General features: G+C 45.7%; 1 protein-coding gene across 1 annotated transcript in view; it reads right to left on the bottom strand.

Annotated features, from left to right (window-relative positions):
• LOC122926305 (cubilin-like) overlaps nucleotides 1-26,349 on the bottom strand; it is a 142,631-nt gene that overhangs the window by 17,613 nt on the left and 98,669 nt on the right. Inside the window, exons 10-13 of the mRNA XM_044277679.1 lie at nucleotides 21,922-22,158; nucleotides 20,208-20,393; nucleotides 11,414-11,523; nucleotides 4,667-4,767 (exon numbers count right to left, since the gene is read on the bottom strand). Of these exons, the coding sequence (XP_044133614.1) occupies nucleotides 4,667-4,767; nucleotides 11,414-11,523; nucleotides 20,208-20,393; nucleotides 21,922-22,158 (634 nt within the window). The remainder of the gene's footprint in view (nucleotides 1-4,666; nucleotides 4,768-11,413; nucleotides 11,524-20,207; nucleotides 20,394-21,921; nucleotides 22,159-26,349) is intronic.

Here is a 26,349-nt window from a genome sequence, read left to right as displayed (position 1 = left end):
ATGTATTTCTTCCAATAAAATGTTAATTTAGCTGCAAATTTTTCATTATCACAAGGGATAGCAGGAGAAAAAGCATCCCACAATTTGTTACCCATTATCTCCTGAATACGGCAACACCCTATATGTGGTCGTAAACTGCCATAGGGTCACACTGCAGGACTCAGAATGGAAGACTTAGGCCTCTTTGACACGGGCGTCATGTTTTTTGCCCGGATAAGAGGCGGGTGCGTTGCGGGAAAATGCGCGATTTTTCCGCGGGAGTGCAAAACATTGTAATGCGTTTTGCACTCGCGTGAGAAAAATCGTGCATGTTTGGTACCCAAACCCGAACTTCTTCACAGAAGTTCGGGCTTGGGATTGATGTTCTGAAGATTGTATTATTTTCCCTTATAACATGGTTATAAGGGAAAATAATAGCATTCTGAATACAGAATGCATAGTACAATAGCGCTGGAGGGGTTAAAAAAAATAAAGTTAACTCACCTTATCCTCTTGATCGCGTAGTTCCCGGTCTCTGCTTTACTAGCTGTGGGCTAAATGACCTGTGGTGATGTCAGATCACATGCTCCAATCACATGGTCCATCACCATGATCTGACATCACCACAGGTCCTTTAGCCCACAGCTAGTAAAGCAGAGACTGGGAACTACGCGATCAAGAGGATAAGGTGAGTTAACTTTTTAATTTTTTTAACCCCTCCAGCCCTATTATACTATGCATTCTGTATTCAGAATGCTATTATTTTCCCTTATAACCATGTTATAAGGGAAAATAATACAGTGAATAGACTGTCACCTAGAACCCATGCGTGAAAACCGCACCGCATCCGCACTTGCTTGCGGATGCTTGCGATTTTCACGCAACCCCATTCATTTCTATGGGGCCTGCGTTACGTGAAAAACGCAGAATATAGAACATGCTGCGATTTTCACGCAACGCATAAGTGATGCGTGAAAATCACCGCTCATGTGAACAGCCCCATAGAAATGAATGGGTCAGGATTCAGTGCAGGTGCAATGCGTTCAACTCATGCATCGCACCCGCGCAGAATACTCGCCCGTGTGAAAGGGGCCTTAGGACTTTTTCACACGAGCGTGACGGATTAGGTCCGGATGCGTTCAGGGTGCGTTCAGTGAAACTCGCACTATTTTGCAAGCAAGTTCAGTCAGTTTTGTCTGCGATTGCGTTCAGTTGTTCAGTTTTTTCCGCGCGGGTGCAATGCGTTTTAATGCGTTTTTCACGCGCGTGATAAAAAACTGAAGGTTTACAAACAACATCTCTTAGCAACCATCAGTGAAAAACGCATCACACTCGCACTTGCTTGCGGATGCAATGCGTTTTTCGCGCAGCCCCATTCACTTCTATGGGGCCAGGGCTGCGTGAAAAACGCAGAATATAGAACATGCTGCGATTTTCACGCAACGCAGAACTGATGCGTGAAAAACAACGCTCATGTACATAGACACATTGAAATGAATGGGTCAGGATTCAGTGCGGGTGCTATGCGTTCACGTCACGCATTGCACCCACGCGGAAAACTCGCTCGTGTGAAAGGGGCCTTAAAGGGACACTGACAGGCACAATAAGCATATTTAGGTATATATATCACAGTACAGGTCTTCTAAAGTGTATTAAAATCATCTAAGTATCCCCCCTGTCCACCTTATAAATACAGTAAACCGAAGTTTTATAACCTGGGTGAAGCGTCTTCAATCTGCCCAAGGGGCAGCGTTTCATCTCCACTTGCGCCCAACCAGCCGCCCCCAACTGCCGTTTTGAAGCGCTGCCCAGCTCATCAATAATTACTTCGCTGGGCGGCTACTACTGTCCCCGACTTCACACAAGATCCGACGCATGCCCAATACAATCCTATAGGCATCGGCCTCCGTCTCATGAGACGGAGGCCGATGCTTATAGGATTGTATTGGGCATGCGCCGGATCTTGTGTGAAGTCGGGGACAGTAGTAGCCGGAGGCCGATGCCCATAGGATTGTATTGGGCATGCGCCGGATCTTGTGTGAAGTCGGGGACAGTAGTAGCCGGAGGCCGATGCCCATAGGATTGTATTGGGCATGCGCCGGATCTTGTGTGAAGTCGGGGACAGTAGTAGCTGCCCAGCGAAGTGAATATTGATGAGCTGGACGGCGCTTCAAAACGGCAGTTGGGGGCGGCTGGCTGGGCGCAAATGGAGATGAAACGCCGCCCCTTGGGCAGATTGAAGACGCTTCACCCAGGTTATAAAACTTCGGTTTACTGTATTTATAAGGTGGACAGGGGGGATACTTAGATGATTTTAATACACTTTAGAAGACCTGTACTGTGATATATATACACCAGTGTCCCTTTAAGGCTTCTGCAGCGCAGATTTTGATGGATTGGTTTACAGGCGCCATGTTGGTATTCAACAGCCTCTGAGGTACCAGTACAGCTATTTTCTGGCAACTATAAAAAAAATTATTGTGCGATTTTGGGGCATATACAACTTTTTGATCACTTTTTATTTCGCTTTTTGGGAAGCAGGATAAAGAAATACAGCAATTCTGCCATTACTTTTTGATATGACGTCACCACAGGTCCTTTAGCCCACAGCTCATTCAAGAAGTAAAGAGACCGGGAACTACGCGATCAAGAGGAGAAGGTGAGTTAACTTTTTTTTTTTAACCCCTCCAGCTGTATTCAGAATTCTATTATTTTCCCTTATAACCATGTTATAAGGGAAAATAATACAGTGAATAGACTGTCACCTAGCAACCATGCGTGAAAATCGCACCGCATCCGCACTTGCTTGCGGATGCTATGCGATTTTCACGCACCCCATTCACTTCTATGGGGCCTGCGTCATGTGAAAATCGCACAATATAGAGCATGCTGCGATTTTCACTCAACGCACAAGTGATGCGTGAAAATCACTGCTCATGTGCACAGCCCCATAGAAATGAATGGGTCAGGATTCAGTGCGGGTGCAATGCGTTCACCGCACGCATCGCACCCGCACGGAAAACTCGCCCGTGTGAAAGGGGCCTTAGAATTTTAGAAGTAATTTTTCAAATGTTCAAGAAAATTTCCAAAACCGTTTTTTTAAGCACCAGTTCAGTTACAAAGTGATTATGAAGGTCTTCCACCCATAAATGACCCCCTTTTAGAAACTACATCCCTCAAATTGTGCACTTTACACAAAGCATTTTTGTAAAGAAAAATCATGTTTTTGAATCACTATTTTCTGAAAGTCATAATTTTTTTTCTTTGGGTGATTGTCTTATGTGGGTGCTAGTTTTTTGCAGGATAAAGTGATGTTTTTATTGGAACAATTTTGGGGTACATATGACTTTCTGATCGCTCGATATTTTTCTAAGGTGAGGTTACAAAAAGTGACTGTTCTGGCACTGTTTTTATTTCTTTTTACCTGATGGGGTAGATCATGTGATTTTTTTTAGAGCAGGTTGTTACGTATGCAGAAATACCAAATATCTCAGTTTTTTTGTTTTGTTTTACACAGTAAAAGCATTTTTGAAAAGAAAGAATCTTGTTTTTGTGTTGCCATTTTCTGAGAGCCATATTTTATTTCTATTTTTTGGGCTATGGTTTTATGTGGGGGCTTGTTTTTTATGGGATGAGGTGATGTTTTCATTGGTACTATTTTGGGGTATATTTGACTATTTGATCGCTTGGTATTACACTTTATGTATTTCTTTTTTGTACAATTTTATATGACTTAATTATGGGAAAGATGCGCTTTTTTTTTTACTTAAACCTTTTATTTATTTTTAAAAAATGTGTCCCACTATGGGACAACTTTTGGGGGTCTGGTCCCCTCTGCAATACTTTACAATACATTGTGTATTGTAATGCCGCACACTGTCAGTAATACACTGACAGGATGCCTATGAGACCAAGCCCTTCCGTGGCAGGCAAGCCCCGATGCCTGTATAAGGCATCCGGCTGCTGTTCCAGCCATCGGGTCCCCGTCACTGAAGCTCAGGGATCTGATGAGGGCGGAGAGGGAGCCCCCTCTATCCGCAAACCCCATACATCCCGCAGTCAACTTTGACTGTGGCATACAAGGGGTTAAAGCGCCGGCATCTGTGTATTCACCAATGCCGGAGTAAACAAGAGGGGATCGGCTGTCAAGAATAGCCAGGCCCCTGCCGCTGATTGAGCAGATGCAGGTCCTGCCCCCGCCGATCAGAGCGCTGTACATGGGCGGCAAGTCACGTCCATGTATGGCGTTGGTCGGGAAGGGGATAACGGAGAGTTCACCCCTCCGCTGCAAAATAATCTGCAAGGCTCACTCACATATCTGGCAGCTGTTCCATTAGTGGTCACATATTTTCAAAAATACAGGACAAAACATAACTGCATGCAGTGGGATTTTGTTCGACAGGATTGCAGAAAGCAAAATGGAAACCCAGTGGGCCCCATTATAGTCAATAGGTTGTTGGTGTCCAACATATGCCAAATCCAGCATTCCTACTTTTTTTTGTTATTGTTGAAGAATAAAAAAGCCTAAGAATATAGGTATAGACAATATTTAATAAAATAAAAAAAAGGCTATATTATAAACTATGTATGAATCAGTTTTCTTAAATTGGTAAACTTTTCTATGAAATGCTAGAATTATTAATCTTAAAGAATTTTGACGTTTGTGTGAATTGAATGGTATACTTACTTAATGAAGCAGTGAGCTGCAGTCAAGACCCATTGCTTGTGAATAAGAGTGCCTCCACAGGTATGAAGGAAAATGGTTTCATTGCGAGAACTTGGCCACACCTAAAAATACAGTGGTATAGGGGAATGCATAAATCATAAACAGGAGCTCTGTACATGCAAAAGGAGACAAGCATGTTCTTCCTCCTCTGCCTTTGAAAATCATTTACTACAGTTAGGCCTCATGCACACGGACGTTTTTTTTCACGGTCCGCAAAACGGGGTTCCGTTGAGCCGTGATCCGTGACCGTTTTTCCGTCCGTGGGTCTTCCTTGATTTTTGGAGGATCCACGGACATGAAAAAAAAGTCATTTTGGTGTCCGCCTGGCCGTGCGGAGCCAAACGGATCCGTCCTGAATTACAATGCAAGTCAATGGGGACGGATCCGTTTGATGTTGACACAATATGGTGCCATTTCAAACGGATCCGTCCCCATTGACTTTCAATGTAAAGTCTGGAGTTCTTTTATACCATCGGATTGGAGTTTTCTCCAATCCGATGGTATATTTTAACTTGAAGCGTCCCCATCACCATGGGAACGCCTCTATGTTAGAATATACTGTCGGATATAAGCTACATCGTGAAACTCATTTCCGACAGTATATTCTAACACAGAGGCGTTCCCATGGTGATGGAGACGCTTCAGGTTAGAATATACAAAAAAACTGTGTACATGACTGTCCCCTGCTGCCTGGCAGGTGCTGCCAGGCAGCAGGGGGCAGACCCCCCCCCCTGTTTTTAACTCATTGGTGGCCAGTGGGCCCCCCCTCCCCTGTTGTTAACTCGTTGGTGGCCAGTGTGCGCACCCCCCTCCCTCCCTCCCTCTATTGTAATAATAGCATTGGGGCCAGTGTGCGCGCCCCCCCAACCCCCCCCCCCTCCCTCCCTCTATTGTAATAATAGCATTGGGGCCAGTGTGCGCGCCCCCCCAACCCCCCCCCCCCTCCCTCCCTCTATTGTAATAATAGCATTGGGGCCAGTGTGCAGCGGAGTAGAAGATTCATACTTACCTGGCTGCTGGCTGCTGCGATCTCTGTGTCCGGCCGGGAGCTCCTCCTACTGGTAAGTGACAGGTCTGTGCGGCGCATTGCTGTCACTTACCAGTAGGAGGAGCTCCCGGCGGACGCAGACATCGCAGCAGCCAGCAGCCAAGTAAGTATGAAAATCTTCTACTCCGCTGCCACCGATGATCGGGGGGGGGGGGGGGGGGGGGGTGCGCACACTGGCCCCAATGCTATTATTACAATAGAGGGAGGGAGGGGGGGGGTTGGGGGGGTGCGCACACTGGCCCCAATGTATTAAAACAATAGAGGGAGGGAGGGGGGGGGGGTTGGGGGGGCGCGCGCACACTGGCCCCAATGTATTAAAACAATAGAGGGAGGGAGGGAGGGGGGTGCGCACACTGGCCACCAACGAGTTAACAACAGGGGAGGGGGGGGCCGCACAATGATATTCAAACTGGGGAGGGGGGGGTCTGCCCCCTGCTGCCTGGCAGCCCTGATCTCTTACAGGGGGATATGATAGTACAATTAACCCCTTCAGGTGCCGCACCTGATGGGGTTAATTGTACTATCATATCCCCCTGTAAGAGATCGGGTGCTGCCAGGCAGCAGGGGGCAGTCTTGTACACAGTTTGTAGTGTATTCTAACTAGAAGCGTCCCATCACCATGGGAACGCCTCTGTGTTAGAATATACTGTCGGATCTGAGTTTTCACGAAGTGAAAACTCAGCTCTGAAAAAGCTTTTATGCAGACGGATCTTCGGATCCGTCTGTATGAAACTAAAACCTACGGCCACGGATCACGGACACGGATGCCAATCTTGTGTGCATCCGTGTTCTTTCACGGACCCATTGACTTGAATGGGCCCGTGAACCGTTGGCCGTGAAAAAAATAGGACAGGTCATATTTTTTTCACGGCCAGGAAACACGGCTCACGGATGCGGCTGCCAAACGGTGCATTTTCCGATTTTTCCACGGACCCATTGAAAGTCAATGGGTCCGTGAAAAAAACGGAAAACGGCACAACGGCCACGGATGCACACAACGGTCGTGTGCATGAGGCCTTACCCTGGGTTCACACCTGAGCGTTTCTGAGACGCACGTTTTACGCGCGTATTTGTCGCGCGTTTTTATGCACGTTTTTTGCAATAGTAAACGCGCGTTTAACGCACGTTTGTGTGATTGACTGCAGTGTTGTCCAATGAGTCTATGGGCCAAAACGCGCGACAAACGCCCCAAAAAAAGCTCAAGAACTTGTTTATGCGTCTGGCGTTTTACAGCGCGTTCAAACACGCTGTAAAACGCTCAAGTGTGAACCAGGGCCATAGGGAAGCATTGGTTTTCATGTGTTGAGCGTTTTACAGCGCGTTTGAACGCGCTGTAAAACGCTCAGGTGTGAACTTAGGGTTAGTGTCCCATTAGTGGCCATCAAGTCCTATTAATAAGATTCTATTGATGGTTACAGAAATAAGGTCACATCCAGGCATGGAATTTGCTATAGTGTCACAGTCGTTACCTCTGGCTGTGACCTTCTGTCTATGCTCTCGCTGCAGCTCTGTTCCTGTGTGTTGTTTGTGGTTCTTTATGGGTTAACTCCCCTGTGTGCCTATTAGGAGTTAATCCTCTCTGTCTGCTCCATGGGTGTGGCCTCTCTGCTGCACCCATGGAACCTGTATATAAGGCCGAATGCACACGGCCGTGAGCGGTCCGTGGAACCGCGGCCTGGATTCCTGCTGAGAGCAGGAGCGCACGGCGTCATTGGTTGCTATGACACCGTGCGCTCCCTGCTGCCGCCACAGTACAGTAATATACTGGTATGATCTATACCAGTGTATTACTGTACTGTGGCGGTAGCAGGGAGCGCACGGCGTCATAGCAACCAATGACAAAGTGCGCTCCTGCTCTCAGCAGGAATCCAGGCCGCAGTTCCACGGACCGCTCACGGCCGTGAAAAACGTCCGTGGGCATTCGGCCTAAGGCCTCATGCACACGACCGTTGTGTGCATCCGTGGCCGTTGTGCCGTTTTCCGTTTTTTTTCGCGGACCCATTGACTTTCAATGGGTCCGTGGAAAAATCGGAAAATGCACCGTTTTGCAGCCGAGGCCGTGATCCGTGTATCCTGTCCGTCAAAAAAATATGACCTGTCCTATTTTTTTGACGGACAACGGTTCACGGACCCATTCAAGTCAATGGGTCCGTGAAAGAACACGGATGCACACAAGATTGGCATCCGTGTCCGTGATCCGTGGCCGTAGGTTGCTTTCATACAGACGGATCCGAAGATCCGTCTGCATAAAAGCTTTTTCTGATCTAAGTTTTCACTTCGTGAAAACTCATTTCCGACAGTATATTCTAACACAGAAGCGTTCCCATGGTGATGGGGACGCTTCTAGTTAGAATACACTGCAAACTTTGTACAAGACTGCCCCCTGCTGCCTGGCAGCACCCGATCTCTTACAGGGGGATATGATAGCACAATTAACCCCTTCAGGTGCGGCACCTAAAGGGGTTAATTGTACTATCATATTCCCCTGTAAGAGATCAGGGCTGCCAGGCAGCAGGGGGCAGACCCCCCCCCCCCCCTCCCCAGTTTGAATATCGTTGGTGGCACAGTGTGCGCCCACCATCGCCCCCCCTCCCTCCCTCTATTGTATTAAATCGTTGGTGGCACAGTGTGCCCCCACCATCGCCCCCCCTCCCTCCCTCTATTGTATTAAATCGTTGGTGGCACAGTGTGCCAACCACCATCGGCCCCCCTCCCTCCCTCTATTGTATTAAATCGTTGGTGGCACAGTGTGCCAACCACCATCGGCCCCCCTCCCTCCCTCTATTGTATTAAATCGTTGGTGGCACAGTGTGCCAACCACCATCGGCCCCCCTCCCTCCCTCTATTGTATTAAATCGTTGGTGGCACAGTGTGCCAACCACCATCGCCCCCCCCCCCCTCCCTCTATAGCAGTAACATTGGTGGCAGTGTGCGGTCTCAACAGTAGAAGATTCATACTTACCTGCTTGCTGCTGCGATGTCTGTGAACGGCCGGGAGCTCCTCCTACTGGTAAGTGACAGTTCTTTAGCAATGCGCCGCACAGACCTTTCACTTACCAGTAGGAGGAGCTCCCGGCCGGACACAGACATCGCAGCAGCAAGCAGGTAAGTATGAATCTTCTACTGTTGTACTATTGCTAAGTAACCATGGCAACCAGGGCTGCAGTAGCGTCCTGGTTGCCATGGTTACCGATCGGAGCCCCAGCGATTAAACTGGGACTCCGATCGGAACTCCGTTGCCACCAATGATGGGGGGGGGGGAATGGGAGACCGCACACTGCCACCAATGTTACTGCTATAGAGGGAGGGGGGGGGCGATGGTGGTTGGCACACTGTGCCACCAACGATTTAATACAATAGAGGGAGGGAGGGGGGCCGATGGTGGTTGGCACACTGTGCCACCAACGATTTAATACAATAGAGGGAGGGAGGGGGGCCGATGGTGGTTGGCACACTGTGCCACCAACGATTTAATACAATAGAGGGAGGGAGGGGGGGCGATGGTGGGGGCACACTGTGCCACCAACGATATTCAAACTGGGGAGGGGGGGGGGCTGCCCCCTGCTGCCTGGCAGCCCTGATCTCTTACAGGGGAATATGATAGTACAATTAACCCCTTTAGGTGCCGCACCTAAAGGGGTTAATTGTGCTATCATATCCCCCAGTAAGAGATCGGGTGCTGCCAGGCAGCAGGGGGCAGTCTTGTACAAAGTTTGTAGTGTATTCTAACCTGAAGCGTCCCCATCACCATGGGAACGCCTCTGTGTTAGAATATACTGTCGGATCTGAGGTTCACGAAGTAGCTCATATCCGACAGTATATTCTAACATAGAGGCGTTCCCATGGTGATGGGGACGCTTCAAGTTAAAATATACCATCGGATTGGAGAAAACTCCAATCCGATGGTATAAAAGAACTCCAGACTTTACATTGAAAGTCAATGGGGACGGATCCGTTTGAAATGGCACCATATTGTGTCAACATCAAACGGATCCGTCCCCATTGACTAGCATTGTAATTCAGGACGGATCCGTTTGGCTCCGCACGGCCAGGCGGACACCAAAACGACTTTTTTTTCATGTCCGTGGATCCTCCAAAAATCAAGGAAGACCCACGGACGAAAAAACGGTCACGGATCACGGACCCACGGACCCCGTTTTTGCGGACCGTGAAAAAAAAACTGTCGTGTGCATGAGGCCTAAGGCTGAGGTTTCCTCAGGTCTGGGTCAGCTCTCCTGGTGTGTGTTGTCTTGTCCTGCCTTGCTCCTTGTTTGTACTCACTCTCCCATTCTGCTTACCCATGGAATCCATGTCCGTGCTCTTCCTACTTGTTCATTGCCGTCCTCTTTCCTGTGTTTCTGTTATCTGTTCTGCCAATTATGTTTGAGTCACCTTTTGTGTATTCATATGTCTCTGTTCAGCAAGCCCTTGCTGCAGCGTGCTATTGGCAAGGCCACGCAGTATACCACTGGTGGAGCTAGTCCTTCTCTGCTCATTGCCACTCCTGTTCCCTTGCGTGAACTCATGCCTTTGTTTTTAGTTGCCTGCTTGTATTTGCCTATGTACCGTCGGTACCTTCTGGTACCTGTTGTCCGTTTGCTCCTGTTGTCACTGTCTAGTTCACGCTCCAGAGTGGACCCTGGCAATTCCCTGCGGCAAAGCCTAACCCTACCATCTGGGGCCCTAGTGAATACCAGGAGTTGCTTAGTCACGCCCCTCTGGAGTATTACTAGACAGTGGCGCAGTGGGGTTTTCCTCCCACTGTGCGGCTGGTACATAGAGCTCTCAATTTCCCTGTGTTTCCCTCCTTGGATTCTGTATGTGCAATAAACTCTGTTGTGACTGTACCGTATTGCTGTATGGTATTGCTTGACGACGCAGAGGTCTCTCCTGGGACCGCCAACTCGTGACATATAGATTTTGAACTTTGCATTGGTGAAAGCCACAGTTAAAGTCTGCGACATTTGTGCAACATGGGCATGCATCAGATTTGAAAATCTGGACTATGCCCCTATTTCCACACAGATTTTTTTTTATGCTACAGTAATGCTACATGTGGGTGTACTGCATTCTGTCATCTGCACATGTGCCAGGCAGACAAGTAGTTCTGGCTCCGTCCACAGCACCTTCCCTGTCCAAGGCTGCAAAAGTGACACCCCCCATTCATAGAACAGACCAGAAACCAGATTGAAGATGTGACATTGGTGTCATCAATGTAAGGCCTGTTTTGGATTTGCAGTAAACAAATCCAACAGGCTGTTCCGGCCGGGAACACCCTGCTAGATCCGTGAATACTGGGCACAACAGTGTGCTGGCAAGATACCGTCCTGCCCCATTCATGTTAATGGTGACTGGTGGTTATCCAGCCGCTACCCAACAAATATGCAGAGAAGTGGCCGGGAGAAAACTGCTGCGTGCAGCAGTTGTTCAGCTGTTCCTTGGCATATTTGCCAGTTAGCGGCCGGATCTCCGCCAGTCCCCATTGCAGTGAAAGGGGCCGGACGGCATCTTGGAAGCGCATGGTTGCACCCGGCATTCACGGTTCCGGCAGGTTGTTTGCTGCAAATGTGAAAAAGCCTAAGAGAATTGTCAGTTGACAAGGTTCTTAGACAGGCTGATCCATGCAACTTAAAAGGGGAAAGTATACTGGAAATGTTTACCTGCATGGACACTTGCCAAGGCCAGGTGTGAGGTACAGCGGGTTCTCCATTGACAATTCTAGAATTAATTTGGGGAGGAAATGTAGGCTGTCCGCACTTATTTGGCCATTCTGAAAACAAAATTATAAAATTAAGACAAAGTTTAGAAAATTTAAGAAACATCACTAATTCCATGTCTCTTTTTCCTTACTATTAGGCTATGTTCACATGTTGCAATAATGTTATGCTCCTGCTACATGCAAACACAGCATAAGGGCTCATGCACACGACTATGTATTTTGCGTTCCGCAAAACACGGATCCGCAAAAGATACAGATGATGTAACTATGCATTCAGTTTTTTTGCGGAACGGAACAGCTGGCCCCTAATAGAACAGTCCCTGTCCGTAATGCAAACAATAATCGGACATGTTCTATTGTTTTGCGGAACGGATATACGGAAACAGAATGCACATGGAGTAACTTCAGATTTTTTTTGTGGACCCATTGAAAAGAATAGTTCTGCATACGGTCAACAAAATATCGGAACAGATATGGAAAGAAAATACATTTGTGTGCATGAGCCCTCAGGGTGAAATCACACATGGTGGATTTTTGTGGCAGTTTTTATGCAGTTTTTTGAGCCAAAGCCAGAAGTGGGCTAGAAAGAAACAGGATCCACTTCTGACTTTGGCAAAAAAATAATAACTGCATAAAAAACTGAGATATCTAAAGATTTAGGCCTCATGCACACGACCGTGCCGTTTTTTGTGGTCCGCAAAACGCGGATCCACAAAAAAAGGAAGCTGCCCGTGTTGTCTTCCGCAATTTGCGGAACGGAACGGGCGCCGGCAATATGAATGCCTATTCTTGTACGCAAAGCGTGGACAAGAATAGGACATGTTTAATTTTTTTAGCAGGGCGGCGGAACGGAGCAACAGATGCGGACAGCACACGGAGTGCTGTCCGCATCTTTTGCGGCCCCATTGAAGTGAATGGGTGCGTATCCGAGCCGGCAAAATGGCGGCTTGGATGCAGACCCAAACAACGGTCGTGTGCATGAGGCCTTATTAACATGCCCGTGTCCCTGATGAAAAAAGTCAGTGTTTCATCCGTAACAATGTCTGTGAATAAGGCTACATTCACACGACCATATGAATGAGTCCGCATCCGTTGTGGAACGGGTGCGGACCCATTCATTTCTATGGGGCCGCAAAAAATGCAGACAGCACACCGTGTACTGTCTGCATCCGTTGCTACGTGCCGCGGCCCCACGAAAGAAACATGTCCTATTCTTGTCCACAATTGCGGACAAGAATAGGCATTTTCTATGACAGCCGTGGCATGTGCGGGCGACAAATTGCGGAATGCACATGGGCCGGTGTCCATGTTTTGCGGATCCACAAAACACCACATTTGTGTGAATGTAGCCTGAGGGTCTCCTTGCCATGGTCCACTAAATACAGACTGACCATGGATGGCTTCCTTGTTCTGTCTGTGGTCTTCACAGACTCTAAGGCCCCCTGCACACGAATGTGTGCGACCCGTGCCCGTGCTGCGGTCCGCAAATTGCGGGCCACAATGTAAGATCGCCGGCAGTAGGTCAGCCGCTTCGGATCGCGGACCCATTCACTTGAATGGGTCCACAATCCGCCCGTTCCGCAAAAAGATAGGACATGTTCTATCTTTTTGCGGAACGGAAGTACGGTACGCAACCCCACGGAAGCACTCTGTAGTGCTTCCGAGGGATGCCGTTCTGCAATTCCGGATTTGCGGACCCATTGAAGTGAATGGGTCCGCATCCATGATGTGGAATGCACACGGAACTGTGGCCGTGTATTGCGGCTCGCAATCTGCGGGCCGCAATATGGCCACGGATCACACATGTTCGTGTGCAGGGGGCCTAAGACTTATATTGCCGTATTTGGTCAGCAACAAAAAGTAGTGCGTGTTCCATTGTTTTTCTTCATGGTCAGGATAGGTAGATAAACACATAAAAATCATTGGATTTGTATGCTGTCTGTGGAGAACACGGACCAAACGCATGAGTGAGCCACTGACATGTGAATTAGCACTAAGAGGAAAACATTTTTAATAATGCCATACCTGGAGCATGCTGCATATTTTCAAAAATACAAAAAATGCTAACATGCACAAAAAACACCATCAAATGCTGTCTGTAGTGCATTATAAAGCTTTAATACACTTGAAAGTAACATTTGGCTGCATATAAAAAATATATATGTGACACTGTCCTAAGGCTTCCTTCACACATTTTTTGTGTCATTTTGTTTTTTGCTGCTTGTTAAAAAAAGCCACAAAATTCATTACACTTTTTGTAGTGTCTTTCATAATTTCCTTCTAGGCCTCTTTCACACGAGCATGGCGGATTAGTTCCGGATGCGTTCAGGGTGCGTTCAGTGAAACTTGCACCATTTTGCAAGCAAGTTTAGTCAGTTTTGTCTGCGATTGCGTTCACTTTTTTCCGCGCGAGTGCAATGCGTTTTGATGTGTTTTTCACACGCGTGATAAAAAATGGAAGGTTTACAAACAACATCTCTTAGCAACCATCAGTGAAAAACGCATCGCATCTGCACCTGCTTGCCGAAACGATGCATTTTTCACTGAAGACCCATTCACTTCTATGGGGCCAGGGCTGCGCAAAATACAGAACATGCTGTGTTTTTCACTCAATGCAAAACTGATGCGTGAAAAAAACCGCTCATGTACACAGACCTATTGAAATGAATGGGTCAGGATTCAGTGCTGGTGCTATGCATTCATGTCACGCATTGCACCCACGCGGAAAACTCGTGTGAAAGGGGCCTTACAGCTGATATCTGGCTGTCGTTTTTTTTTTTGCCGCAAAAGCATGGAAAAAACACCTGCAAACAATGCTGCATTGAATAAAAAAAAACTAGAAGTGAAACCACCCTAAAACACTATGAAGATGATTTTTAAAATGGCACTGTCGTTTTATTACAGTTTTTTTTTGCAAAAGCCAGAATTGTATACAGCAGGAAGGAGAAGTCCTTTTTTTATGTTTGCCATTAGAGATGAGCGAATTGAAGTTGACGAAGTGGAATTCGATCCGAATTTCAGGAAAAATTTGATTCGCACCAAAGCTGACTTTCCTCACGCTTTGTGGTAACGAATCGTATTTTTTCCTAAAATGGCTGCTGCACGTGTTAGGACATGGAGCAAGGAACTCTGGGAATGAGGGATCACCCACAATGCCATGCATGCAGCCAATCAGCAGCCAGCCAGCCCCTGTGATGTCACAGCCCTATAAATAGCCTCAGCCATCTTGAATACAGCCATTTTCCAGTGTACTTAGTGCAGGAAGAGATGTCAGCAGGCGCTAGGGACAGTGGTAGAAAAGACTTTAAGGCCCCTTGCAGACGAGCGTGTCCGGATTAGGTCCGGATGTGTTGCGTCTGCATCAGGGAAAATCACGCGATTGCGTATGCAATTTAAGTCAGTTTTGACTGCGATTGCGTTGCTCAGTTTTTTTCCGCGCGATTGCAATGCGTTTTGCGCGCGTGAGAAAAAACTGATTGTGGTACCCCGACCCGAACATAGACTTCTTCACTGAAGTTCAGGTTTGGGTTAGGTGTTCTGTAGATTTTATTATTTTCCCTTATAACATGGTTATAAGGGAAAATAATAGCATTCTTAATACAGAATGCTTACTAAAATGTGGCATGAGGGGTTAAAAAAATGAACTCGCCTCATCCACTTGTTCGCGCAGCCAGAATCTTCTTCTTTCTTCTCCTTTCAGGACCTGCCAAATGACCTTTGATGACGTAATCGCGCTCAAGTGACATCAGCACAGGTCCTGCTGAATGAAGATTGAATCAAAGGTCCTTTTGCAGGTCCTGAAAGAAGAAGAAGATGCCGTCTGCGCAAACAACAGGATGAGGTAGGTTAATTTTATTTTCTTTTTAACCCCTGAAGCAACATTTTAGTAAGCATTCTGTATTAAGAATGCTATTATGTTCCTTTATAACCATGCTATAAGGGAAAATAATACATTAAATTGACTTTTATCAATTTACTCAATTTGCATCATCTTCTTGCAACCATGCGTGAAAATCGCACCGCGTCTGCACTTGCTTGTGGATGCTTGATTTTCACGCATCCCCATTCATTTCTATGGGGCCTGCATTACGTGAAAAACGCAGAATATAGAACATGCTGCGATTTACACGCAACGCACAAGTGATGCGTGAAAATCAACGGTCATCTGAACAACCCCATTGAAGTGAATGGGTCCAGATTTAGTGCGGGTGCAATGCGTTCACCACACGCATTGCACCCGCGTGGAATTCTTGCACATGTGAAAGGGGCCTAAAATTTTTATTTTGCTGTATAGAAGTTCAGGGAAAGGATAGGGAGGAATCATTCCACAGTATTGAAGCAGAACAGGGTTCAGTAGGGGAGTTTACAGCCTGGGTAATAGGAACAATCCTATTACACCTTGCTGCACTGACTGCGGATCCAAATTGCCATTATACAGCTCTGTAATTCCAGCAAACCGTTCTTGTTTTTTGGGTGCAAGTGCTGTTTGATACAGCCATTAACAGGGTCAAGGAAATATTTCTACGTCTTATTTGACCTTGTGCGGTGCAGTTATATGTTCTAAAGCCCTTTTTGGCTGTATTAGTGGCAAAAAAAAAAACATATTATTTGCCGTTCAGCGGTGCAGTTATATGTTCTAAAGCCCTTTTTGGCGTGTATTAGTGGCAAAAAAATATATCTTATTTGCCGTTCAGCGGTGCAGTTATATGTTCTAAAGCCCTTTTTGGCATGTATTAGTGGGGTAAAAAATGGCTTATTAGCCATTGTGTGGTGAAGTGAGAAAATTGCAGACTTTTTTTGGGTGTTTTAATTTCCTTTTTATTTATTTATTTGATCTAACAGTATGTCAGACAGAGAAGTGCCAGGCCTTGCACAGGGGAATGGCAGAGGCCTTAATGTTTCTCGCGCAGGCACAGGTCGCAGCAGAGTAAGGGGACATGGCAGCAGGAGTCACAGGGAGAGGCCTGAGCTCCCGGTGTCATCTAGCGGTCATGTTTTGACCAGCAACCCAGCGGTTCTTGAATGGTTGACTCTGTCATCCACTTCATCCCAAGTGACATCAGACACCCCCAACCAACAGTTGGTGGGTTTGTCAGACAAAACCCTTATTTGGCATGGAACGGGAGCAGGCCCTGTGCCCTCACCTGTCCTCAACCTGCCTCTGTCCTTTTCTGTTCTCTCAGCCAGAGAAGTATTATATGCTGTGGGCTCAGCTCCACTATACAGCGAGGACGAGCTACTCGAGGACAGTCAGCAGCTACTGCCCAGCCAAGATGTGGAGGAGACATCTGTCGCTTCCTCCGGTAGGCACGCAAGTAATGATGAGGAGAGTGACGTGTGAGCTGGTGTTGCGAGGAAGACATCAGTGACATGCAGACAGTATTCGATGATGATAATGTAGCTGATAGCACTTGGGAGCCAGTTGAATTAGAGGCTTCATCATTATCAGGAGAAGAGGGTGGCAGTTTGCCTGTTAGGCAGTGCAGAGACAGCAAGTCACAAGCATGCCCGGGAGTCAGCAAGGTGGCAGCAGTGGGAGGGCAGGAGCCAAACATGCTCGGGGTAAACGACCCGCTTCGCAGGAGCCTGATTACTCGAAAAGTAGTGGTGCAGGGGTTCACGGAAGCAGCGGCAGTAGCAGTCAGTCAGTGAGGAGTGTTGGGGGTAAAATCACCTACTCGGCGGTGTAGCAGTTTTTTGTTAAGCTGCCGGAGAAGGTGAACATAGCCATTTGTAGAATCTGTGGGCGGGAGGTGAAACGTGGCCAGGGTGCCAATGTTGACACCATGGCCCTGCGTCAACATATGCAGCGTCACCATAAAGTGGCCTGGGAGAACCATAGCTCCGATGTGGTGGTCGAGCCTGCTTCAGCAACTGCAGCATCACCCAGTGGCACACACCCAATTTCAGGCAGTCAAGGCTCCAACACCACAGCCGAAAGGGAGCTGTCTCTCCTTCCCAACATCTGCTGGTCCTGATGCTCCTACTCCTCCTCCTACTCCTCATCAGTCATTCCATCAGCAATCAATCACCGAAGCGATTTCCAAGACACAACAATATTCATGCACTCATCCAGTGGCACAGAATCTGAATGTGCTCCTGGCCAAGTTGCTGGTGCTGCAGAGGATGAGGACATTGGAGCACAAGCAATATGTAGCAAAATGGGTGTTTTTTCTACACAGGTGACAGGAGAGGAGGAGCAGGAGCAGCCAGAGGAGCTACAGGGCGATAAGGAAGACGAGGCAGAGGACCCAGACACATCGTGGCAGTATGCAGTGGAGATGGAGGCAGGGAGTCCCTCCGAGTCACTTGCACAAATGCAAGCAGTTTCAGCTCCATCAGCAGCAACTTGAGTCTAGAGTCACTGATGAGCAGCTTTCTTCACCCGCCTAGTGAAGAAACTACTCACCAGCAGCAGCAGCTAGAGCAGGACCTGAACCAGCAGGTATTGGCATACTTGGACAGCACCCTGCCACCCCACATTGAAGATCCGCTGGACTACTGGGCAGCCAAACTGGATTTGTGGCTGCAAACTAGCAGAGTTTGCCCTGGAAAAGCTGTCCTGCCCGGCCAGTAGTGTGACATCAGAGCGGGTGTTTAGTGCTGCGGGGACATAGTTACCCTAAGAAGAACTCGCCTGTCCACCCAAAATGTGGAGAGACTGATCTTTCTCAAGATAAATCAGGCGTGGATCAGCCAGGATTTCCACTCTCCATCCATGGTGCCACACCAACACTTTGACAAAAGAGACCGGTTTCTTCTGGCTACCTGCCTCAGCTACAATTATGATGCTGCCACCCGCCTGATGCCATACATCTGATGCCACGTGCTCCTTCTTTCACCCACCATCTTCAGCTGGTACCGGTATTGCCACTCACCTCCCCACTGTGTCACTGGGTCACTCTGTGGTTTCCTGATGCTGCTGCCACCTCCACACTATGTTACCTTGCCACTCTGTGGTCTCCTGATGCTGCCACCTCCACACTATTTCACCTTGCCACTCTGTGGTCTCCTAATGCTGCTGCCCCCTCCACACTATGTCACCTTGCCACTCTGTGGCCTCCTGATGCTGCTGCCACCTCCACACTATGTTACCTTGCCACTCTGTGATCTCCTTATGCTGCTGCTACCTCAACCCTATGTCACCTTGCCACTCTGTGGCCTCCTGATGCTGCTGCCACCTCCACACTATCATTGTGCCACCCTGTTGCCTTATCCTGATGCTGCCACCTCCACACTCTGTCATTGTGCCACTTTATGGTCTCCTCATGCTGCTGCTGCCACCTCCACACTCTGTCATTGTGCCACTCTGTGGCCTCCTGATACTGCCGCCACCTCCACACTGTCATTGTGCCACTCTGTAGCCTCCTCCTGATGCTGTTGCTGCAACCTCCACATTCTGCCATTGTGCCATTCTGTGGCCTCCTGATGCTGCCACCTCCACACTGTCATTGTGCCACTCTGTAGCCTCCTCCTGATGCTGCCGCCACCTCCTCACTCTTTCATTGTGCCACTCTGTGGTGTAGTCCTGATGCTGCTGCCACCTCATCACTATGTCATAGGGCCACTCTGTGGACTTCTCATGCCACCCTCCCCACTTCATGACTGGGCCACTATTTTGCCTTTCTGCCAGGCTGACATCATCATTTATTTGACCATCTTCGGATCTGTCAGAAGGAAGGAAAAATGAGATGCACAACTGATCCGGTCTATGTAACAGCTATAAGGCCTGCATGACATGGTCCCTATTTTGCATCAGAATTGGCTTATGATTTAGTAGTCAAAAGCAGGAGTGGGTACAAAACACAGAAGACATGAAAATATTCCATTCATGTGTCATCTCTGTTTTGGATCCACTCCAGTTTTTTGGGGCTTCAGCAATACTGATGGATTACTGACCAAATGATGACCGAGTGAAAGTGGATGCTCCACAGACAGGATCCGTTTTTTGGGGATTATTGTTCTGACGGATCAGAGGAAGGGCAAAATAATCAGTGATGTAAACACAAACTTACTGCTGACACCCTCTCCACTCTGTCGGGGGGGAGGGGGGGGGGGGGGCTCTACTTGTATAAACATTCGCTCATCTCTATTTCCCATCTGATAGAATCTGCAGCAGTGTTTTTCCAGAAAAGCTGTATAGGAACCAATGTAATGTTTGTTTGTTTGTTAACTTTGCAGCATCCTGCAGAGCAAGCAAGCACTGACACGGTTGTTACCTAAGCTCTGTGGCCCAGATGGACCAAGTTATATCCTTGGGACCACCCATCTAATAAAAGAGTAAGCGAAACTGTGCAACCTCCTTAAAGGGGATGTGCCAAGATTGCAAGTTATCCCCTATTCACAGGATAGCTAACTGATCGCATGTACCGCTATCAATCCTGAGAATGGGGGTCTTGTTCCCCTGATCTGATGGAGTGGTAGGTCGAATATGCACTCTTCTGCTCCATTCATTCTCTATGGAAGTGCTGGAAATAGCTGAACACTGTACTCAGCTATCTCTAGCAGTCACATTGAGAATGAATGGAGCGGCAGGGGACATACTCGACCTGCTGTAGCTATGGGATAACTTGCAAAGTTGGCACAAACCCTTTCAAGCGGTATTCCAGAAGAATAAAAAATCTTTCCCATGGGATGCTTAAAAAACAAAACAACCAAAGTTATTCTCAAACTTTAGGTTACACGATTCTCTTCAAGAAAAATAAAGTAGTTTCACATTGAGCAATACATGATACCTATTTGTATACTGTCCCATGGATTGGGGGCTGGAGGTGCTTCTGTTGGAGGTGTTTGTAAGGGATTAGTGGTCCAGTAGGCTCTAAAACCTCTTGACTCTGTGAAAATGTCGCTGTAGAACCGGATTGTGAGAGTATTACTCTGACTAGTGATTCTGGCTGGCATTATAGTTCCACAAAATGGACCTGCAAAAAGCGAAGAGGAACAATAATAAGAAAGGTCATGTAAAAGATACTGTATTACACAAAGCACGAAATACTGTAAAACCAGGAACAAAGAATATTTACCGTACATTATTCTATAACAAAAACTACAGGGAAATATTCCCTGGCTTATTAACATGCTCCTAGAAGAAAAAATCTCGGAGACGTTATCTTACTGACAGCTATCATTTACATTTCGGCACACACTTTGTAGATACAATATTAGCAATAATAAATTTATAAGACTGTGCATGTAGTAGAGAGACCTGGCGGCACAGCTATACACTCCCTCTTCAACACTTCATGCACAGGATCCAAACTCAGACATCTAGCGCACCACTCCGTCTTGCACTGCAGTCCTGTGGTGCAAAGCCACTCCAGATATGTAAGTATAAATTCCAACAGAAGAAAAGGATAATGAGGCGGCACTCACCCAGCAGTAATTCAAAAAATTATCCTTTATTGGTCCGGGATGCGAGTAACACTAACCAGCAGAATTAAAGGGGTTGTCCGGGATTGGGGACATTGCTCTAATAGTACAAGTGTGGCATACACATTACATACAAGCATGTAGTACCTTTGGAGCAGATTTCTGCAGCCCTATTTTCATCTTTGAAATTCATGGCCGGAAGTTACTGTTCATTGACGTACCGGGTCCCTTGCAGGCAAGCAAAGCTTCCTCTTCCGCTGCACAGGGAGCCCGGTGATGTCACTGGCAGCATAAGTAATTTATGCAGAGTGGATAGAGGGGCGGTAACTAGGCTGACCGACATTGCGCTACGCTCCACCCCTCCCGTCCGGTGATGTCACCGGGCAAGGAGCTTTAGAATGAATGGAGGTGAATATTGATGGGGGCGGAGTTACAGCGGCTGGCCGACATCACGCTAAACCCCGCCCCTCCAGTCCGGTGATGTCATCGGGCAAGAAGCTTTAGATTGAATGGAGGTGAATATTGATGAGGGGGCGGAGTTACAGCGGAGCAGAGAGACAGCTGTAACCACCTGATGCTGCGCTGCCCCAGGACCCACAGGGCAGTGCAGCCGGAAGTTAGGGAAATATAAACAGATATATAAACAATGAGTGGGGGACCGTTGGAGCCACATAGAAGTGGCGAAAATAGCTGAAAATATATGGAGGCAACTTTAAATAGATGTACATTGTGTTTTTTTTTTTATATTTGGTCCCGGACAACCCCTTTAGCAGGGGCGGACAACGAATCTTCCATGCATAGCGGCGATGGCTGTTTCGCGCAAAAATGTGCTTCCTCAGGCCGCTGACGGCCCTAGCATTTTTGCACGAAACGGCCCTCGCCACTATGCATGGAAGATTCGTTGTCCGCCCCTGTTAATTCTGCTGGTTATTGTTACTCGCATCCCGGACCAATAATGGGTTCTTATGGGCAACTAAGCCAGTTCTACATTACACCAGTTTGATAACTATCCCCTCTACTGTATAAAACCGTGCCAGCTACTGTAACTAAAAAATAGATTATAATATAAAGTTGACGTACCATATTTAATGGCTTGTCCAGAGCTTTCCTCATATGCTGCCACATAATCATAACACAGTTTACTTATAAGGTCTGTATCTTCCAAGTCAAAATGAGTGAAATTTACGACAATGTTCTTCCCTTCAGGCACTTGAATATGCCACACACACAGTCTGTTAGGTGCATAATTATTTGGCCAGTTTGGGGATTTAATCACTCCACTCTCCTCAGTAGATCCACCACCACATGACTGGATTTCTGTGAAACAGAATATAATTTTCAGTACAATTGTAAAAATGTCTATAGGTAAATATAACAAATTAATATCTACAAAGAGTGTTTAATGTTCTTCCAGCAATGCCATTGCTAACTTCATTGGAGACAAGAACTGATTAATGACAATCTCAATTTACAGCTCCTTGGAATATGTTGTAGCTGTTTAACTCCTTCAAGACACAGGGATTTTCCACTTTCTCATATTCATTTTTTACTCCCCGTCTTCCTGGACTCATACCTTTTTTTATTTTTCTGTTTACATAGCAGTAAGAGGGCTTGTTTTTTGCAGGACAATGGCACCGTTTTATATTAGATATGAAGTAGTGGGAAGCGAAAAAAAAACTCCAAATGAAGTGAATTTGGGAAAAAATGCTATTCGGCCTTGGTTTTATAGGTTTAGTTTCTATGGTGCTCCCTTTGCGGAAAAACTGACTGTTAACTTCATTTTCTAGGTCAGTACGATTATAGGGACACCACATTTTTATACTTTTCTTTAGTTTTAATACTTAAAAAAAAATCTTTGAAAATAACAATTTTTTTTCCTTGCATCTCCATATTCTGACCCCCGTATCTTTATATATTTATGGCTACATAGTTTTGTGAGGGCTCATGTTTTGTGGGGGAATCTGCAGTTTTTATTCATACAATTTTGGAGTGAGTATTACTGTTTTATAACCTTTTTATTAAATTTTTTGGGAAGTGAAATGACAAATAAATAGCGAATCGGCCATTTAGAGTTAGGGTTCGCTTGACAAAAGCCGTTGGGCTGAAACGTTGCCTTGGGAATAAATGGGTCTTCACCCTTTTCGCCACATTTGGAGTGCTGCCTCAATTTTTGTTTTTTGAATCGGCCATTTAGAGATTTTTTCCTCATTACGCTGTTCATCGTACGAGTAATAGTACATGCATTTTGGGAAGGCGGCAATGCTAATGATCTTTTTTAATAAAATTTGAAAAAAGTATTTTTGCAGCCTATGAAAGATTCAGTACGTTACGTCAAGCCCTTTTGAAAACAGGTCCTTATAGGCGGCTTCAGAATTCCCAAGGCAAAAAAAATAAAAATCTGATTCCACGATTGCAATTGACCACAGCATCTGAAGGGGTTTAATGTGTCTAATCTGTGTTATTGCTGACCACGGACTCTGCTTGCAGGTGTCTGATGTATAAAACAGCAGACACCCAGTGGCTATGGCGCCCGGTCAGCTCCTGAGCAGACACTATCTCTTAAAATCCCAATTTGTGCTGTACATGTACGGGGCAAGTCTTGGAAAGATTAAAGGAGTTGTCCCATCTTGACATTAATGGCATATGGATAGGTTATGTTATAAATATCCAATAGATGCATGTTCCACCTCTGATACCCCCTCCTGTCTCAAGTATGGAGCCCTCCTGTGAATGAAGAACACAACAGCTATCTCCAAAACCACCCAATGAGGAGAAGCATGGGTCAAGTTATCAAAATTGGATTAAGATTTAGCAGAAATGGGAGACAAATAACTTGAGAAAATTAGGTTGTTGCCCTTTTTGGCATTCTGTGCATGGGGCACTGAATCAAGTGAAATGCTTTCTATACTACAAGCATCATAACTGACTAGCTACATGTGCCATATTTCATAGAAGTACTTCTTTTTAGTACAGTGCATTCGGAAAGTCTTTAGACCCCTTCATTTTTTCACAACTTCATATGTTGCAGCCATGTGCTAAAATAAAATAGAAAAAAAAAAAACATGTTTTCCCTCAACAATCTGCACTCAATACCCCCTTAATTAGAAAGTGAAAACAGAATTTTAGAAATTTTAGCAAATTTGTTAAAAAGGAAAAGCTAAAATGTTGCATTGGACATAAGTATTCAGACCTTTTGCTATGACCCTTGAAATTTAGCTCTGGGTGCCTCACATTTCTCTTGATCATTGAGATGTTTGTACACCTTGATTGGAGTCCATCTGTGGTAAATTCAGTTCATTAGACATGATTTGGAAAGATACACCTCTATCTATATAAGGTTTTACAGCTGACAATGCATTGCAGAGCAACAACCAAGCCACGAGCATGAAAGAACTGTCTGTAGAGTCAACAGGACTGTGTAAGGGCACATATCTGGAGAAGGATAGAAAAAAAGTCTGCTGCACTGAAAGTTTCCTAGAGCACAGTGGCTTCCATAATTCTTAAATGGAAGAAGTTTAGAACAACCAGAGCTGGCCGCCCCAGCCCCAGAAAGAAGCCTCTCCTTGGTATAAGATACATGAAAGCCAATCTAGAATTTCCCCAAAAAATCCCCTAAAGGACTCCCGGGCTGTGAGAAACAAGATTCTATGGTCTGATGAAACAAAGATTGAACTTTTTGGGCTCAATTCTAAGCGTCATTTCTGGAGAAAACCAGGCACTGCTTATCACCTTCCCAATACCATCCCTACAGTGAAACACTGTGATGGCAACATCATGCAGTGGGGGTCTTTTTCAGCAGCTGGGACAGGGACACAGGATAGGATTGAGGGAAAGCTAAACGGAGCAAAGTACAGAGATGTAAATGAAAACCCGATTCAGAGTTATCTGGACCTCAGACTGAGCTGAAGGTTAACCTTTCAACAAGACAATGAGCTTAATCACACAGCCAAGACAGTGGTGTAGGGACAACTCTGTGAATGTTCTTGAGTGACCCAGCCAGAACCCTGACTTGAACCCAATTGAACATCTCTGGAGAGATCTGAAAATGGTCATACACTGATAGACCCCATCCAACCTTAAAGGGATCTGCAGAGAACGGCAGTAAAACCCCAAATCTAGGTGTGCAAACCTTGTGGTATCATACCCAAGAATACTGGAGGCTGTAATTACTGCCAAAGTTGCTGCAACTAAGTACTTAATTAAAAGGGTCTGAATACTTATGTCAATGCAATATTTTCCTTTTTCCTTTTCAATAAATAAGCAAAGTTTTTGAACATTCTGTTTTCACTTTGTCATTATGGATTATTGACTGCAGAATCTTTTTATTATTTTAACCAAAGACAGCAACATAACAAAATGTGAAAAAAGTGAAAGGGACTGAACATTTTCTGAATGCACTGTATATTGGCTAGAGTATGTAGGAAATCAAAGAGAATCTGCTGACCTATAAAAATAGGCTAAGTTTGAGTATAATGAAAAAATATGTAAAGGGACATTTCTTTTAGAAAGTGGTATTTGTTTTTAAACTCAGTATTCATAGAAAAAAATTTTTATTCTCTTTTAATGTTGGCAGTACTATACTATCGAAAATTAAATACAAAAATATTGTACTTTTGTAGCAGTCATAACAACTAAGACTTCCTAAATATCGAGAATCCATTGTCAGTTTACTTCTGATGGGAGGTAGGTGTTATCTGCAAGGTAATCCTCATTATAACAGTAAGTGTATGACAGCTCTACTGTTCTCTTCATAGGCGTAGATGAAGATGCCCAGGGAAGAGTATTGCAATGATAATATAGTGTAATGTGTGATGCTCAAATTGAGTCACTAAAAGGAGCTCTCCAAACAAAGAAAAGGTTAAAGAGCAAGAGCTGAATATAGAATACATGGAGTGACTTCTAAAGATTACATCCAGAAAACCATCTACCTTTTTTTTTTATCAAAAAAAATAAATTCCATTAAATATTCACATATTGGTTGTCAAATGCAAACATTTTGATGGAAGTGTCCCTTTAAGATCTGGGAAGTATGGTGTCCATAAAATTAGCGTATGGTAGTAAAAGCAGACAGCAATTTTTTGGGATACATACGGTTGTTGCTGAAAAAGACAGACGTCTGCCCTACATTTTGGGATCACTTTTTAGAATGTCCTCTGAAAAACGTCTATGTTCTTGTCAATGCTGATGATTAAAATCTTCCATATACAGTTAGGTCTATATATTTTTGGACAGAGACAACATTCTTCTAATTTTTGTTCTGTACATCACCACAATAGATTTTGAACAAAACAATTCAGATGCGGTTGAAGTTCAGACTTTCAGCTTTAATTCAGTGGGTTGAATAAAATGATTGCAAAAGCATGTGAGGAACTAAAGCATTTTTAAACTCAATCCCTTCATTTCAGGGGCTAAAAAGTATTTGGACAAATTAAATAATTGTAAAGAAAATGTTAATTTCTAATAGTTGGTTGAAAACCCTTTGTTGGCAATGACTGCCTGAAGTCTTGA

This window comes from Bufo gargarizans, chromosome 1 (assembly GCF_014858855.1).
Source record: "Bufo gargarizans isolate SCDJY-AF-19 chromosome 1, ASM1485885v1, whole genome shotgun sequence".
Classification (NCBI taxonomy): domain Eukaryota; kingdom Metazoa; phylum Chordata; class Amphibia; order Anura; family Bufonidae; genus Bufo; species Bufo gargarizans.
This window is presented reverse-complemented; position numbering and strand designations above follow the sequence as displayed.